The sequence below is a fragment of the Lissotriton helveticus genome, chromosome 6 (genome assembly GCF_964261635.1).
Source record: "Lissotriton helveticus chromosome 6, aLisHel1.1, whole genome shotgun sequence".
Taxonomy (NCBI): Eukaryota; Metazoa; Chordata; class Amphibia; order Caudata; family Salamandridae; genus Lissotriton; species Lissotriton helveticus.
This window is the reverse complement of record NC_136067.1, coordinates 1,203,421,593-1,203,437,781: the sequence shown is the minus strand read 5'-3', so window position 1 is coordinate 1,203,437,781 and position 16,189 is coordinate 1,203,421,593. Positions and strand designations below refer to the sequence as shown.

The following is a 16,189-nucleotide window of genomic DNA, read 5'->3' as shown; positions in this document are numbered from 1 at the left end:
GGAGTCCTCAAAGTCTTGGGTAGGCAAAGCAGATTCCAGATCCACCACAGCGTTTGCCTGTTGATCGTGTGGAGTGGACACCTCCTGGAATGTTATCAGGTGCATGCAGGTCCCCAGCAGCAGTTCACTCTTCGCAAGAAAGATGTTGTGGCTTCTCCATAAATCAGCGGGAGACGAAGGATTGATTCAAGTAACTTTTATTGAAGTCAGCTCCGAGCTGTGGAGCACACCAACCCACTTCCAACTAACTTTCAACTGTCCTTTTTAGGTTGAGCCTAATCAGCGCATAAGCGCTGCTTAGGAGTGACCCCTTGGAATTGGTCTGTACTTTTTGGAAAACTCGTGCATGTACTGCACCGTTTCCAATGACCGCTCGTGCATGTACGGCATACACCTTGCCGGAGCGAGCAGCGGCACCATCTGTTTCCAATTATCACGCCCGCGCTTGTTTCCATTTGCCTGTCTCGCGGTTGCGTTAATTGGAAACAGATAGCAGTCTTATTATCTTTCACTTTCGTGCTTTTCGCATCAGCACGGCTGCACTTGTAATGCCTTCCTGTTCATGTGAACATCCTCAGCATCTCTTGCCATCAAACATATCTGCCTCTCTTCCCTCATCACTCCTGCCATAGAGCGTCTGCACTCACCCCGCCCAAGAGCCTTCCTTTGTCTTGTCTCCCTTTCCAGCCCAGCTCTTCAATCCTCCCTATTGTGGATCACTTCATTTGCATGCACCGGTCCACTGAAGGCCAGCTTTGGGCTGTGTGTTCAGGTGTGCGCTCGAGCATCGCCGGCTCGTGCCGGTTTGTTGATTCATTTCTTAGTTGCACAGGCTGCCCCTCCTACCAACCGGAGGCGGTCCCGTGCCAAACAGCCGCAGGCAACAGAGCCTGGGGACCTGGAAAAGAGTGGCTCAGGCAAGGAAAGAGTAGTCCCCGGAAAGGAGGAAAAGTCAGCGCACAGGCACATGGAGCAGCAGTGGGAGACCCGAGACATGGAGCAGACTCTCGGGGACCTTAAAGAAGACAGGGGCTCTGAGGGCAACCGGGGCACGTGTACTTGATGGGTGAAGCAGGCTCTCCAAGACTAGAGCTAGGCACGTCGAGAAACAGACGTGCATGAGGAGCGTGGAAGACTGCGATGCCTGACGCACACACGTAAGGCCTTAGGTAAAGTTGGCATCTGGTGGTACCACACATAACTGCCTCCTCCATTCCACCCCACCCCTGAAACGCCTGCTTCTCTCGGCAGCAGACTGTTGCTGAACTTCCATCTTCTCATGCAATTCCTAACTCTACCAGTTGCACGATATTCGCCATCTCTTTAAAGACCCTGCGGTCAATTCTCAAAGCCATTTTGCACTTCTTAAAGTAATGCTCCTGTAATACTCCCGTAGCGCTCATTTACATGCTGTTGATTGCATTTGTAAATTGGACCCAAAACATCTAAAGTAGGAATAAAATGAGCATGTTAATGGAATATTCGTATAGTTAGCGCAAATTGGTGCTCTATTTGTTCTTTTACTAATAGCAACTTGGACGCCCTACATCCCACTCTCAAACATGCTTTTGTGACATCCATCTGATCCACCTCCTATTCCCAGTTTTTTACTTGAAACTATAGAAGTGCAGGTACTCACTGTGTTAAGTGCCTGATGGCTCCTGAGAAGTATACATCTTTATACATTCGTGGGTGTTTCCATCTTTCGCACACTGATCGTCACAAATGGCACACTATTTTTCCCCTTTGTTGCACTCTCTGCATCTTCAACATCCCGCATTTACAAACTCCCCATCTCGTGCACAGTCCCACCTGCTCCTCGTCCCTGTTTCTCCCATCTTTTTACTGTGCCTGCTAGTAAACGCTCGCACCACCCTGCTTCTCAAATCTAACTGTCTTGTCCACCATTGTATGCACACTTTCCTGCTCCTTCCACCTCAGAAACTCTCTTCTCCCATTCTGTTTTTTCCTGCTTCTCCCGCCTCACATCCTGCCTGCTTCTCTCACTTCAAGCAGAGACTGAGACACCCATCTGTTTGCACCACTTGCATCCCCAATGCCTTTTCACTGCCTGCTTCTCTTATACCGTGTTCAAGGCACTATTTGAGTGCACACGTAGAGCATGTTGAATATGAAATAAGACGCTGCATTATTTTTCTCATTGGAAAGGCCTGATAGCTTCTGTGCAGTGTAAGTGTATACTGTTGGGAGTGAACATATTGGAAGAATTTTGTTATGTCGGAAGTTGAGAACTCAGACATTGTTCTCTAAAAGAAAGACTCATTTTATTTTGGCCATTGTTGCCAAAACCATTTGATGATGCGTTTTGATGACACTGTGAGTTGTCATTTTCTAATGTTAGTTTCTACTTTTGAAGGGTGGTTCGTAGGTCAGAATTTAGGAGAGGTCCTAAGGAAAAATTGATGCATTTCATTGTCTAAGATGACCCTGTACCACTCCTCTTCTGTTACTGGCTCAAGTTACTGAGATGGCGATAGATGTAGCTTTCTTTCATTCTCCAGTTATTAAGCCCCCGTTCTTTCTATGTTGGTGGGAGATTCAGCTCAAGTTTGAAATTTTGAAAGAATTCGCTTTTCAACTTTTAACTAGCAATGTGTTTCTGGAAGAAAAATCGTTATTCACTGACAACAACAGATTTACAGCTTCGCCTAATTTACAAGGCTTAACGCTGCCTTGTAAGTAAGCCACCCTTTCACACTATACTTAGCATGAAAGGGAAGGGCAATGGGTGTTGCGGTGGGAGTTACACCGCAACACCCATAGATTTTGACACTGCCCCCTATTTACAAGGGTGGAGTCAATAGGAGGCAGTGCCAAAATTAAGACTGGGGAAAACCTGATCTTATACAGGCAAAACAAGAAGTAATGCTTTATTTTTTCCTCATTTTTGCTGTTTCCATGTGTGCTGAATTGTGCTGCACAGATAGAAACAGCAAATTGCCATTGATTGTCTATGTGCAGGAAGATGTCACCTAATGCATGTGATGTAATCCAGAGTAAGTTGGGAAAAGAAGTTCTGTTTAGAAGTAGGAGTGTTATCTCAACAAAGTCCACAGTGGGACTCTTTGAAATTTACTGGAATCCTCTTTGTATAAATCAGGGGAAACCTTCAACAAATGTGTAATTAGGCAACCTAATGGAAGGTACTCATTTGTGTTGAGAAAACAGACTGGAATTTTTGTTGATGTGGTATATTCTTCTCAACTACAGATGTAAATATTCGTGTGTCTTTAGAATAAATGCAGATGACAGAGTGCTTAGGTGTGTGTGTGTGTGTAAGCATTAAAATATATACAAAAAGGCACAACCAATAATCATTGGTTGGTATTCCATGTTTTACAGATATGTATGTGCACTCAGCATAGCATAATGCAGATCAACAATAATCAAAGAACCAAAGGAGATGTATGTCGATGTTTTGACCCTTATAACTGAGAGGGTCTCTTGTGGACAACTCGTTCGGGAGACAGAAACCAGACCAACCATCAGCCTGCATCGAACGCCACTGCCATGGCCGGGTCTAGGGCAGTGCGACCGGTGCCACCGCACCAGGTGCTGACTTTGCGAGGGGGCGCCATATTTTAAAGTATTTTATGATTTTAAAAGCAGGTGCTGCTGCATTGCTGGCCTCCAGCAATTTTCATATAACAATAACAACGTAAATATAACTCCAGTGATTAATGTTCTTCCTGGAGAGAGAAGCAGTTTTGTCTAGTGGAAGTTTAACTCATTTTATGGTAGCACAGAGGGTGAATATGCCTGCTGCAAAGAATGTGTACCAAGCAGATCACATTGTACATATAGTTTAAATAGATCAGTGCTTTTGTCAGAGAGATCATTTTGTTACTAGCAGTATACATGTTAAAATCCTAACATGGAACAGTGAACTAATACCTGTCATCAAAGAGCTGCATGGAAACTGCAAGGTATAGATTAGAGCATTATCATTTTTTTCCTCCACCTTTCATTATTCTAATATTTCAAAAAGGGTTAATTTCGGTAACAAAATCCTTATTATTTAATGTAACCGCCAACCATGGGGTTATTTTTTAAATTCTGAGTCTGTGCTTCTCCAGACCAGGCACTCTTAAACTGTACTGCCTATCAGTATGGATGACATGTGACTCACCTTGTAGCCTTCTGGCTTATGTAACATTTCCTTTACACTGATTTACACACAAATGATTGATTGTCTCTGTGTAATGTGTGTGTGATGTAAGTGCTCCTTAAACTGGTATAGGTGGCGCTATATAACTAACCAAATATATCTGATAGCGATAGAATTGTTATGGGGACTTTAGGGGGCACTGTAAAAGAGTGGTAGTGAGGATTTCGTGGGGGGCGCCAACAAATATTGTCGCATAGGGCACCACCAGTGCAAAAGCCAGCCCCTGGCCACTGCACAATGTGTTATATGCTGCGTGTGTTACTAAATAACACATAGGAGGGCCTAAGGAGACTTAAAGACCAGCAGGGAATGACCCCCTTTACAGAAACCAAAACCACAAAAAAGCCCCTGGGTCTAACAAAAAATGGAGGCATGCTGGTGGTTTCCCTCACTCGCCCAAGAGTGACATGCTTCATCATAGAGTAATCTCCTTGCATTGTGAACCTAGTCGCAATGCGGGCTACAGCCCCCTCTCTGGGAGGGAGGAGCTCTCGGAAGTTTTCAGTTTTAGAAAGAGGTATCCTAAATTTAATTTTGGGTCACATAACCTGCTATGTCCAGTTAAATTTTTCTTTAAAATTGAGCTTGATCAGAAACTGGTAAAGGAGGTAAATCTCCCAACGTAGAAACGTTTTTTGATCCTGTGTTCCACTGTTGCACAGTTTACATTGGGTTTAATAAGCGTGTCCTCTTTCTCCTACTACAATGCATAAACTAAGATAAGGTCAACAAAGGCATAGTTTCTTCTGGAATTTCACAGTGTATCTTTTATTTATTTTTAAACAGAAAATTTATATCAAATGTCACGCCAATGTTCTTCCTGTTCATCGGGTCTAGATTATCGACAATAATGTGCATCTGTACTGGGGCTGGGAGATATAGAATGTCATACAATTCTTATTTGCCTAACCCTAAATATGCAATTTTTCATTGAAGGAAGGCGAGGTCGAGAGAGGAAAAAGAAGAAGCTCAGCATAGATGGAAGGCTGGAGACAGGGCGGGAAAACAAAGAGAGAAGGAGCCGTCAAGAGAGCCGAGAAGATTCGGAACACCAAGAGAAGACAGAGCAAAAGAAAAGACGATCCCAGAACAAGCATCCAAAACCTGCAGCCATCAGCACCGGTCTCTAAAGGCTGTATGAATGTATTTGATTCATAATGCTGCTATCTCAATCCAAGCCCCTCTAGGAGACACCCTCACCACTGGAGCCATGATGGAATATCTACATCCACACCATTTGTACACAAACATTCCAAGCCGCATCTATACCCACCAAGCACCTGTAGTTCTTATAAGGGACTTGTGCGAGCCAAGAACAAAGTAAAGTGAGCGTTTACGAAGGGGAGAACTTTCAAACTGTTAACGTATATGCTTTTATGCATCTGTAAAAAACGTAAGAAAAACATTTTGTATATAATTTATAGGGTTTTAAGCAATATACTGAAAGACATCTGGATGAGCAGTTTTTTTCCCTTTTGAAAGATATTTTTCAAAGTATTGTAAAAGAAAAAAAGCAAGATATACGTTTAACTGAAAGACTCCTTTCCTACATAACTGTGCAACTATATATCTTTAAATAATGGACAAGTGGGATGGTCATACATTGGGAAGTGGACGTTCTGTGCCCAGAAAGTCACAAGAGTTTGAAAAACTATCCCTCTAGTCTGATTGTTTTTAAGACTTACATGAAGTGGCAGTGGCTGGATTATTCTCCGGAGGGTCTAGGCTAATCAGAATGTGCACCACACTCATGGATTTCAATCAGAAATGACTCAAAGTGTGTAGTCGGTTTTTATATGGATCAGTGTCAATAATCATACTGGCAGCGAGCCAGAAATGGAACAAACCAATCTAGTGGTTCTACAGGTCCTGACAAAGCTGGACATCAAACCGTACGCATCCAAGGGCAAGCCACAAACCCTTAATCCGTGTGCTCCACTTGGCAAATTTCACCCAAAGCGACAAGTTGTGATGCAGCACAAAAGAAATTGAAGGCCCTTCTGCAAGTTGCACAGGACAGATTTAATTGAGGCTCAACAACTCATCTCTACTTCTGGCTGAATACTTCAAGGTCACATCTTTTAATGGGTCCCATGAGAGCTAAATCATATTAGAACACCGAAAATATCCTTGATTAGACCAAGGAGGGGGGGGGGAGTGGGGGGGGGGGGGAGAGAAATGTTTCCATGAAATAAACTAGATAATTTGTTTACGAAGCATGCCATGAGTTGGTAGGTTCCCTTAGTTCACTGAGAGACCAGTAGTCCAAGTCCAGCTTTAGTAGTCCCCAGATGGAAAATCAAGGTTTACACTGATTGAATAAACATAGCTCTCTCCATGATTTGGTAAGTTATAAGGATTCATGATCTGCGTTAGATTTGTGGACTATTATTGATGCACCTGTTAAGGCTTATATGTCTCCGAAAATAAAAAAAAATGACAGGCTGTTTTGATGGCAGGAGAGCTTGTGCATCTATTTTGGTTTTAGTGCCAAATGTTTGATCCTATAAATTAGCATTCAGTGCTTTGTTTTTTGTTGAAAAAATTGGAGCATGGATAGGTTTATATTTTGGGAGATCCAGTGCCTGATATGTTGCCCAGCTATAGAACATTGGATGGGCTGGATGGGAGTGAAGATAAGAAGAAGGTAGGTGTGCTGTATTATGGGAGTACCTTGGGGTGATTCACGCTCATTGGATTCTGGTGATACAAAGTTTCCCCATCATTAACATGTCCAAGGTAATGACAGAATAAAAGACTCATGGGATTATGGGAATGCCTCAAGCTTTTCAGAATTGTGGTATTTTAAATGATCACATGCAAATCATACTCACCAGACGCTGTTGAAAATGCAGAGCTCGAGGATCATGATAATGCCTCATTTACTGCACAGACCTGCATCCCTCTTGGCAAAAAGAAAATTTTTAAATAATCTGCTTTATGAAGATTATGTAGGAAAAGGGATACTACTACTTTAATTGTATGCATCTGTTCAAGAGAGAAGTTAATGCAATAAATATATTTGTTGATAAAGCTTTCTAAGTTGTTGTCTATTACAGTGTGCAAAACAAATTAATTGACTTCTCTGACCATTTCGTATTTGTTTCAAATTCATATAGACCATGGTCATTTTCAAGAGAAATTTAAAGCAAAGCAAAGTGCTAGAATGAGCCCCTCTTTTGCTTGGAGAATCACTTGCCTTTGATAAATCATGTAGCACTCCCTCAATGCTTGTTTCTTGCTCCTCCCTCTGTCTTACCCAGAATGCTTATTTTGTAAAAGAATGAATGCCAGGGCCCGAGCCTTGTTCAGAAGGCCACAGCAGGCACAACTGAATGACGTGCTGGCATGTACCCAAGCTGCTTGCCTTGATTCCACCCCATGCCTCTTTCATCCACTTCCATACACACACTGCCCCTTTGCTCACTCTTGCAGGCTCTTTTTCATCCTAGGTGTCTCCCTTTGAAAGTGTTTTTCGTCCTTCTCTTCCTATATTCTTTACCCTTTTGTGCTTTTTCTCTCTAACTCTCGGTCAAAGTCTGATGAGGAAAAATAAGTGCTCGTCCTCAAATGAGAGTGCTGTTGGCCTCCATCTGCAACTAGCAGCCTAAATGAACACATCTCCTTTTTACATCATCTTACATTTTTTTCTTTATTCTCCCTGTTCTCTCAAACTCTTTTCATCCTCTCTTTTTTACTAGCCATCCTTTCAGACTTATCATTCTTTGCTGTTGAATAGCAGCTCCTCCCTGTCTTCACTTTCTCTCTTCTTCCTTCTCATCCTCATCTCTAAACTACTCAGCACTTACCATACTTCACTCCATGTATACCCTCCTCCTGCCCTGTTGACCTCTTCCGACAGTAGTCTCAGCTTCACATCCTCCTCTGACTCACTGCTGTCTCTCACACTAATTTCATCATTTCTACATTTGTACTTACAGTCTCACTATCACCTTCTTTACCATTTTGTTCTTCTCCCTCATCCTCCTTTCTCACTCTTCTCAGCCTCTTCTCCCTCTCTTATCTCACTGAGTTTCCATTCTTATTCTCGTCTTAATTTGTACCCTACACCCCCTCTCTTTTTACTGCCCAATGTATCATAGCCTCTACATTGTCACACTTCCTTTCCTTTACACATCAACCTCTTTCTCGCTGACATAACTCTTTCTGACTCTCACACCCTCCCTGGGTCCCTCCTCTCTCACCCCTGACTTCTGCAATGTCCTCACTGTCAGAACCCCTTCAGGGGTCCACGGGGCGCAGGGGCTACTGGGCACAACTGTGGTGGTTGAGGCCTTTTACTTCTGAAGATCCGCTGCCCGACCTATTGTGGATCCAACTCAATGTGCCAAATACCCCTTCTGCACAAGTCTCTCAGTGGTGATACAGGTGAGTGAACACAACTCATAACTCAAAATACAAACAGTACGATCAATAAACCAATGTCCAGCATAATACTTGCTTCTATATAAAAAGTAGTATTTTATTTCTAACTCTACACATACAAAGAGATGCAACACCGTCCTCCTTAAGGTCGGGGCTCTAGTGGTGATCAGGTGAATCCCTGTGTCACTCTCCTTCGTGTAATGTGTTCCGGTTTGTTCACCATTTACTGGTGGACGCATCAGGGAAGGCAAACTATTAGACTGTTCCCTTTTGATGCAGGGTTCCCCAAAGTCGGTCCTGGAGGGCCAGATCCATGCCAGATTTTTAAGATAACTACATTTATCTAAATGGGGATATGCAAAAAATCTGGCATGGATCCGGCCCTCCAGGACTGACTTTGGGGAACCCTGCAAAGTTTAGGGTGTCACACAAAAGTGTCCATGGTGCCGCAGCACCTTAATCAGTAAATCCCCAGGGCCCCAAAGGCCCTTGTTCAAGTCTTACCCGCCCTTGTGGCACAGGAGTGTTCAGCATTACAGCGGTTGCCCTCAGTATGGGCACTCATGACATTTGATTCTGCTCGGAGAAGTCAGGCTGCTTGCGGTATATGCAGCAGTTTCAAGCAGGTACAATCTTACTCTCCGGAGTGGCACAGCTGTTCTCCCCAGCAGTCAAAGCAGCATACAGCCCACATTGATGCAGCAAGTCATGGTCTCCCTGGTGGGGGAATTCAGTCCTTCAGCTCCCAATTGGGGTCCCACAAGGGCGCTTTGTCCTCATCTGCGTCCTCCTGGTCCACGGCGGACACTAAGGGCAGATCCTTCGGTGCGGCTAGTCCCGCTGGTCATACCCTCACTTCAGTCCTGTGGGCGGGCCACATTTTTTTTTATTTGATCCCAGCAGCCCCCCTCGACCTACTGTGTTGCTGGAGCACTTTCTAGAAGAAACTCACACCACTGCAGCCCTTCTTGGCATATGGAATCACTGCTCAGGCGTTCATGAGAAATGACATGCTGGTCACTTAACTTCTTCACTGGTGGCCCCCTCTGGCATGCAGAACACCGCAACAAGGCCATGTGGGCTTGGTGCCCTTCACACAGCACTCTATTACTGCCAATGTCTATGGCAACCCTTTCCTGGCATACAGGTGTCCCCAAAAATAGTCTTGCACTCAGTCCATAGCCCAATCAGTGCACCGTCGAATCCTCACACCTCACCAAGGAGTCCCTCTGGTAGGAGTCCCCACTGGATCTTGCTCCCTCCAATGCTCTACTCTTCCTCACAGGGTACACTGGTTTTGGTAAGACAGGTGGTCTTGGTTTTGCTGGGTGATGCCCCCCTCACCAAGTAGGAAGACTAAAGGACCTTGGCCCCCAGTCGTGGTCACAGGCAGAAGTCTTGCAGAGCTTCCACTTCTCACACATCCCATCTGGCTGCTTGACAGATGAACAATTTTTGGAAATTCATCCTCCTTTTCTTATAGTCCTTCTCGAGACACCATATGTAATTTAGGGTCTAGGTCTATAAATGTTTTATGTTGAGGTTCTGTTTCTTTTGAGGTGGGCACTTCTCCTTTTCATCTTTCATCATGAAAGAGGTCTGCCTCAATGGACCCTGACTCCGAAGCTGATTATTCACAACATAATTCATGGGATAGGCCAGAGTTCACACCTGGATATCAGCCACAGTGATATGTGCATCAAAAGGTAAACCCCAGACCACCAGACCCACTCTTTATGCTTCTCTTTTCAGCCCCAGCTCCCTTCCTGAGATGTGTCCAGGATCCTTCCTTGTGATCTATCAATAAATCGAAGACCAGTCTTTTGAAATGTAAAGGGAACCTCTTCCTTTTCCATCCAGTCTGTCCCCATCCAGCTCACAGGAATGGAGCAGTACAAAAAATAAGTCTGGGGGATTATTTTGCACCTCACATCTTTACCAAGCAGGCCTGGGCATCCCAAAATGCATCCCAGGGTCCTCTATACAATTTACCATTGCAGGCACACTCCATGTACTTCCATATCACACATTCAGTCCACAACTGTTCATCCATGTATTGTACCTGTACATGTACCCATGCATCCAAAACACACCCTCAGTCAGTCCCCACTGTTCAACATTGAACATTTTCTATATTTAACCAGGATGTACTTTTTACAAACATACACCTTCCCAGCACACACAATTACTAGGTGCACGCTGCAGAACATTTCACCCTTCATATTGACTCCACACAAGCACACATGCCTTGCACAGCACTACGTCTCGTGTAATGTATTACTCTTGGCAGACCTACAACTAGTAAATGACCTAACCACACATGCACTGCTCTATCATTGAGTTATACCCATCACAGGAACACACTAAAGCACTCCGCAACATACCTGATGTATGCCAAGGGCGAGTTAAGCACACAGGAGCAAAACTTTAAAAAGTTGAGTGTACCGGTAGGCCTCACTCCAGTGACACAGGCTGACAAGCATCTGCAATGCAATCAGTTGGAAATGACTATGTGCCAGATGTATCAAAGTGTTTTACCCATTTGTGTCTATGGCAAAATGTGTACGGTTCTATATTTTTTACTTACTTTTTGCAGTGGAGTGATCATTTAAAAAAACAAGTTAACAGCACAATACTAAAATGTAACGAAGTTTGTGTTAGACAACGGATTTGAGTCTCACCAGCATGGGTTTAGTGGGTAATTATAAACTGTTCTAAAACCAAACGCTAAACATAGTTTAAATGGATTGTATGCCATTGCAACCTTCTAAATGAGAAAAAATGGATAGGTGTCTCCATGTTAAAAAGTAAAATAATTATTCTGGATTGGTGTTGTGTTATTTTTATAGTGATTTTAAAAAACACATGACATTGACTACTCAGCTACTCTGGCTAAATATATTTCTGCATCTACAAGGAGACTCACCCCATAATGTGTGTGCACATTTAAAATACTACCGCAACCGAAACGTAGCTGCAAACAAGGTGGAGGGGATGTGTTTTCCAATAAGTTGCAACTCCTATCCCCTAATGGCCAGTAATGACTGCAAAGGGATGTAGGATTCCTTGGCAGCAGACAATGAAGCAGCGAGCCCCATTGCTTGCCAGATCTTATGTTTAGTTATGGCTGCATACGGCAGTAGTATAATGTAGGAGTTCACAAGGGTCAGACTGAAGGCTGTGGCCCATGCTCACTTTGAAAAGCACAGGGGAGAGGTGGCACATCGCTGGGGAATAGGTGCATTGATTAAGGCGGGGCTGTAACTTTCCTGGGGGCATTGCGGGTGCACTACTTACCGGTGCGGACCCCTGGACACTACGCTCTCTTGCTACGCTCTCCTCTGCCGCCGCACTTATCACCGCGGTCGCAGAGAGGGGGAGCGTGCATTTGGGTGCTGCCTACATCTCCCAGCGTCCCCTGCCTGGACTCGGGGACGCCGCCTGCAGCGTCAGTTTCCCGCGCCCGGAGGCGCATAAGGACGAGCCGCCCCTGCCGGGGAGCGGGGCTGTAACTTTGCTGCGGGCATTGCGGGTGCACTACTTACCGGTGCGGACCCCTGGACACTACGCTCTCTTGCTATGCTCTCCTCCGCCGCTGCACTTATCACCGCGGGTGCCGAGAGTGGGGAGCGTGCATTTGGATACTGCCTACATCTCCCAGCGTCCGCTGCCTGGACTCGGGGACGCCGCCTGCAGCATCAGTTTCCCGCGCCCGTAGGCACATAAGGACGAGCCGCCCCTCCCGTGTCGCGGGACGCGCGCGGGCGACGCCGGGCTGTGCCCGGGCAGAGGGTGGGCCGTCTGTGGCCGTCCGGGGACTTCAGGGGACGGGACGGGCCTCCTCCCTTAACAGTGACGTCCAAACATACAAGGAACTGGCGTTTATTGCAAAGGTACTGCTACTTGGACATATATCCTCCTAGCCATTATTTCTTGATACATTGGGTTTCTACAGGACTGAGGGTGCCACATTTGGTTTGTGCGGGACTTTTTTCACATATTTCCTCTGGTACATTGTTGTTAATTTTTCTTTGGCAAAATGAGTAATCAGGGTAGGAAATTAAAACCATCAGTATCTCGCCCAAATACTAGACTTCAGGCAACATTGCCACAGCCCCTACCAACATTGACAGCTATTGATAAAATGTTACAACAAACTATAGGGGTTGTGGTTAATGCTATTGTAAATACAGAAAGAAGACTATCCTTCCCACCCACAGTATGCTTCCAAGACCACGGCGGGGACTGTTCAATTTTTCCAACTGACCCTACGGTCTTGGACTCTTATCTAACATCTACTTATGCTGAGTTGCCCTGCGCACAGATGCCAGCTGAGACCCAAGTTGATGTTGAAATAGTGCAGGTTCCAGTAGAGTCCCCTATAAACGAAGAGGACCCCTTTTCTATTCTGACTTCTCCCCCCCCTGTGGCAACTCCAAAACCTGGTAAGCCAGGCACTAGGATGAAAAAAGATAACTTCCCAAAAAATACGGGTAGAAAGAAGCAGGCCAACCATAACTTGGTGACCCCGTCTGATAACACCCTGCATCCATCTCCAGGAATACCATGTTGGGTCACCAACATGGTGGCTGATCTTCAGGCAAGCCTGGAGCAAACTATTGCTTCCCACATTAAACCTCTGGTGTTGAAACTGGATAGAATAGCCTCCATTTTAAACAATAGGCTGGTAGGGACAACGCAGTCAAATCCCCATGGTAAGCTAGCACCCTCTACATCTGGTGGTGCGTCCTCAAAGGCCCCTTGTCCTGAGGCAGTCAAGACTAATATCCCAGTAGCGTTGAACAAAAATCTAGGGATTCCAACAACTACCTCTAAGCCAGTAAACCCTGTACCATCCCCCGCTCCAACCTCTAATACACTAGGTCATACCTCTTTGTCTACAGGGGCCCCAACTGGCAAACCTAGACCACATCCTAAGGAGGGTAAAAATTTGGGAACAACTAGTATACCATCACTAGTGAGGTCTGTTTTGCCTAAGGCAGTCTCTTGTCAATTGCCGTCTATAAATTTGCCCCCGGAAGCACAACCATATGTGGTTGCCTTAGTGGGTGTCCCGGCCCTTAGTGAGGGGAAAAGAGAATATGAGGCAGACTTATATAATAAGTGTATCCAGTGGTTGAGTATAAACAGACCTTTACCTCCCAATATCTCTGGTGAAATACTGGCGGTGAGAAGAATAGACTGGATTGGAAGGGGCCCCAAAACAGTGGCAGGAGATGTTGTTACAATTAATAATTAATTTTAGGGACTCTTCCACTGTGGACCATATCTGCAAAGCCCCTCCCTATAGAGATTCCCAAATATTCCCTTTGCATCTGTCCTACTTCTATCCTACCCCTACTCGTAAACTGACCTACCCTAGGAGCCCCCAATACAATAGAAATCGCCACTCTCCTCCTAATAGAATTCATCAATGGCAGACTTTTGGGGAGGGTACCTTCCCACCTATTCCTACTTACCCGTTGCAAGCTCACTGGAACAGGTTTAGTGTTCTGGAGGAGGTTGATTGACTTACTCCGAAGGGCACCCCCCCAATAGAACTTAACAACAGTGACCTAGTGGGGGGTTCTGCACCAAAGGAAAAGATTCTACCCTCGAATACTGGTGATGACCTTTATCCTATTCATGTTATGAGGGGGGTATTAGTGTTGAGCTAAGCTCGGAGCAGGGACTTTTTAGAGAACAGGGGGATGCGCAAGGCGTAGAAAAAGTAATGGAAGGATGCATAAAGATCCTTTCATGGAACGTAGCCGGGTTAAAGAATAAGCTACTTGTACCGGAGTGGTCCTCTTTCATGGCCACACAAGACATTTGTCTGATGCAAGAAACTTGGGCCCTGGAGGAGAGTGTTAGCCCTGGCTTTGCGACCTATGATATTCCTGCAGTTTCTGGGGGCAAGGGCCGCCCTTCGGGTGGTCTATCCATATGGGTAGGTATACACCTAGGTGTACAGGCTACCCATATGGAAACAAATTCCCCAGATATCCAATGTGTTTTACTAATGCCCGTTGATAAATCTCGAATGGCTATTATAAACATCTATTCCAGGCCCACCATGAATGGAAGGGAATCCAGTACTATTAAAGCGCTTGACCTTTTTATTCAGACACTTGATACCACAATTTCGAAAATTCTTGGCGGCGATTTTAATTGCCAGTTCGAGCCCCTGGGTGGATCCGAGATGTGCGATCAGGACGAGGTTGATTCGCTCTGGCACATCCCGGCCCCAATGATTGTCCCGGTAAGGGCCTGGACTTCGTTAGTATTACAAATTAAATCCTTTACCCTTGCAATGTCTCTGCGGGCATGCAACGGAAGGTCCAACAACGATAGCTCCGGCTTACCCACATATAATAGGATCAACCGCACTTCCATCATTGATTATCTCATGTTGGAAGCCAAACATTGGGACCGGTTCAAAGACTTCAGGGTTGTACCAAGGCACGACAGTGACCACAACGCCTTGGTCCTGACGCATAAGCCTGGTGCATTTGGTTTAACTAACCCTGACTCTAACCCTAACATGGCAGTGCCACCTTTATTATATCCAATAACAGGAGAAGGGTTAAATGACCTTCTTGTGTGGACTCTCCCACCCGACTTGCAGAAATTTACCAGATTGCTACCCCGCTCATATGTGAAATGGGGGGTTCAACCTCCTATGGGCAGGTTATTGAGACCCACAGAAAATTAGTTGCGAGCCTAGGGGATGTATTCTACCCAGTTAGCGGGACCAAGTTACCTAGGATTAAAACACATCCCTGGCATGACCATGCCTGTAAAAAAGCAAAGAGAGATCTTCTTGCAGCAATCAAAGCTAAAGACACCTCAAAAATCCGAGAATCTAGACTGCTGTACAACAAGGAACTAATCAGGGGCAAGAGCGAGTGGGAGGAATCTAGATGGGATGAGCTGAGACAAGCACTCCTCCTAAAAGATGCTAAGACCTTCTGGGCCATCGCCACTTCCACGGCGGGAGGTGAGAGAGAGGCTGGGGTCTCGAATATAGCTCCGTCAGTGTGGGAGGCGCATTTTAAGGCCCTCTTTACTAGTTCTGAGTTGGGGGCTTACGTGTGCCAAGGTCGGGACAAGTTGTCTAAAGTGGTCACGGTCCCTCGGACCTCTATGGCCCAAGACCTCCCGCACGAGCATAGACTGCCGGGGGTCTTGGGACCTGGGGCTTTTGCCCGCCAAGGCCAGGATACGATGCCAGCCTCTGGGATTTCCGTGGCCCCAGACCTCCCGCACGAGCATAGACTGCTGGGGGCCTGGGGCCTTGGATACCAGATAGAGGAGTTGGATGCCCATGAGAGGATTGCCACTAACAATCTAGATTCCATTTCCCTTAAGGAAGTTGAATCCGCAATTGAGAGATTGCTCCCGAATAAAGCTCCAGGCCTTGACAAGCTCCCAGGCGACCTTTTTCGTTCCCAACCAAAAATCTGGGCTCCATACCTGGCGGTCTTGTTCAATGCGGTCCTACAGGGTACCGCACTACCAGAGACCTGGTTGGGAGTGGAGATTGTTCCATTTTTTAAGAAGGGCTGTCCGCTTGTCCCATCTAATTACAGACCAATCAGCTTACTGGATACT

At 45.6% G+C, this 16,189-nt stretch overlaps 1 protein-coding gene across 1 annotated transcript in view; it reads left to right on the top strand.

Annotated features, from left to right (window-relative positions):
- Positions 1-7,222, top strand: part of RSPO3 (R-spondin 3) — a 454,727-nt gene extending 447,505 nt beyond the window's left edge. The window contains exon 5 of the mRNA XM_078648925.1: positions 5,126-7,222. Within this exon, the coding sequence (XP_078505051.1) occupies positions 5,126-5,319 (194 nt within the window). The 3' untranslated portion in view covers positions 5,320-7,222. The remainder of the gene's footprint in view (positions 1-5,125) is intronic.
- Positions 7,223-16,189: the final 8,967 nt, after the last annotated feature.